The sequence below is a fragment of the Acyrthosiphon pisum genome, chromosome X (assembly GCF_005508785.2).
Source record: "Acyrthosiphon pisum isolate AL4f chromosome X, pea_aphid_22Mar2018_4r6ur, whole genome shotgun sequence".
Lineage (NCBI taxonomy): Eukaryota > Metazoa > Arthropoda > Insecta > Hemiptera > Aphididae > Acyrthosiphon > Acyrthosiphon pisum.
Genome location: NC_042493.1, coordinates 40,836,671 through 40,839,371, shown reverse-complemented (window position 1 = coordinate 40,839,371; position 2,701 = coordinate 40,836,671). Strand labels below are relative to the sequence as shown.

At 30.8% G+C, this 2,701-nt stretch overlaps 1 protein-coding gene across 1 annotated transcript; it reads right to left on the bottom strand.

Moving 5' to 3' along the window:
* Positions 1-467: 467 nt before the first annotated feature.
* Positions 468-2,027, bottom strand: LOC103308975 (zinc finger MYM-type protein 1-like). The gene has a single exon (XM_008183368.1). It carries the CDS (start codon positions 2,025-2,027, stop codon positions 468-470), a length of 1,560 nt encoding a protein of 519 aa, XP_008181590.1.
* Between the last annotated feature and the right edge of the window lie 674 nt (positions 2,028-2,701).

Sequence of the window (2,701 nt, the reverse complement as noted above, 5' to 3'; positions counted from 1 at the left end):
GAAAATGATCTTTCCGATGATGCTGTTGATACCGGTAAAGTTACTAATATTGAAATCAAGCACCATATATTTGGAAAAAAATCAACGGATACTTTATTGAAAGTATCAATAGTAGACTTTGGACACTCATTCTGAGGAACTTTTTTCCATTTTTCTATTCATACTTTTAATTCTGATTCAAATGTATTGTAACTGGGTAAAACATGTTTATAAAAGTCTATACATTTTTCAAAATCATTATAACTAGGTTTAAATTTGTTGAGGAGATTTGGAATCAACTTTTGTTACACAGAAATAATTTCATTGTGTTTAGAAAATCGTTCTATCAATTGATTTTTAAAATAATCAATACATGGTATAAATATTGTTCGTTTATAATACTGTTCCGGTGATTCAGCTGACGTATTACTACGAGACAACTGACGCCCAGTTATTCTAGGTATTTGAATAGTTTCATCCCAATATATTCAATTTTTTTTTTTTACTTCTAAAAACAATGTTTGAAATTCTTCATCGGCATTTATACGAATAGAAGATAACACTTGTATACAATTTTCAACATTTTCACAACACTCAGATAAATCACTATTTACTTTTTGTAATACATTACATAATGGCAATGTAAAGGCAAAAAGTTTTTCTATGATATATAATGCTATTATAAATTGAGACGAGCGATGAGTCTTAGATAATTGAAAAGCGAGTTGTGATGTTTCTGTATTATGATTATTTTCGAGATTATGTAATGCATAAGCTATAACTTCGTATAAATCTTTGAATCTCAACATACTTTCGTGACGATCTACCCAACGTGTTTCACACATTTTTATAAGGGTACTTTGTTGGGTACTTGGAATATGTTTTTTTATACATTCTTTTAAAACCTCAGATCTCATTGGAGATTTTCGAAAGAAATTTATAATTGTTGAGACTGAACCAATACAATTTCGTATTTCAGGAATGGTACAAGATTTTCCTATCGCTAAATTGAGTGAATGAGCCGCGCAGTGAACGTAAAGTGCATGTGGTATTTGGACACCATTATACAAGCCACTCATTGCACTCGCCCCATCATAACCTTGACCGATTAAAGTTTCCATTTTAAGTCCTAGTTTTCCTATTTCTCGTATAATTGTATATGCCATTCCTTTTCCACTAGCATCATAAATAGGAACAAATTCTAAAAAGTCTTCTCTAATAAAACCATTATCAATATATCTTACACACAAAGACATTTGTTCAATGCGAGATATATCATTAGTTTCATCCGCCAAAATAGTAAAAAATTTTGATTGGTTTACTTTCAACACAATGTCTTTTTGAATAAGAGAACCGCATATTTGTATTATTTCATTTTGAATTATGGGACTAATGTAAACCGATTTCCCCGATGAATTCATCAAATTACTTTTTAGGGTTAAATCACCACTTAATGCTCGATATCTTAACAAAGCTCGAAAGTTACCATCATTATTATCTTTTTCGCAATTAAAAATAGGGCCACTATCGTCGTGACCTCTCATTGCTAACTCTTGACGACCACAAAAAATAATAGTTTCTATTATTGGAATTAATTTTAAGCGATTTTCGATAACTTGAGCTTTTTTAAAAGAATCTACTTGTGTAGCTATATCAAATGTTTTATTTTCTATTATTTGAACAAACTCATCCGCTCTTAACGTTGACAATTTATGATAGTCAGCATTTGATTGCGTTGTAAAACATTCGAGAGCATTTTTCCAATTATTAAATGGTTTATTAACTAATGCACCGACTTTTACAGAGCTACCTTTTCCCGATGTTTCATTTGAAAACAATACACACATTTTACAAAACGCACCTTCTAGTTTTATTGAATATACTAACCAGGAAAAACGAGTAATCCAAGATAGTTGAAATTTTAATTTTCTTTTTGAAACTACCGGAAAGTTGTATGAAGTATGAGGCTGCCATGGTTTTTTCAATAAATCATACTTAAGCTTATCGTCAGATATTCTTGTATTAATATATAAACCAATATCATACATTTCAGTTAATTAGTTGTATCAGTGTTGCTTTCAATTTCGGTGTTATTAACAATATTTGATGAACAAGGAATATTATCACTATGATTAGGCTCGGGCACAGCGGTTTTTTTATTAAAAAAATGTAGTAATTAAGGTTGTGATGTCATACTTGAATACTTGATAGTTGATGCTTTTTAGAACTTGATACCTTGTGGATTGTTGGATTGTAACAGAATTCAGAAATATTCGTTTAAATGGTACATTTATTATAATTACACACACGACTCGCACAAAGCACTGAATTGACCAAAGTCAGAAAACAAACTAAATTCTGTTCATCGCGTTTTATTGGTCGTAATAACTAATAAGTATACTATCGAGAATTTGAGTGGCCGTTAAAGTCGATACCGCGAACTGAGATATATAGAATATAGATAAATATTACTATAGATAGTATAGATATTATGACTATCGACGACGCACGAGTCGCACGACGGTCTGTCATTATCTCAATTACCTAGTAATAGTGTAATACCTATTTCATATAAATTGTGAATAACTATTTTTATTTATATGCTTCGCCTGCGATTTTCATTTTTGTTTTATCCCGTGTTGCGCTGTTGGGTTTTAGTTGATACATTAATCAAATAAATTCGTATGAGTGCCGTACCAACAAACAATTTCGGGGGGGGGGG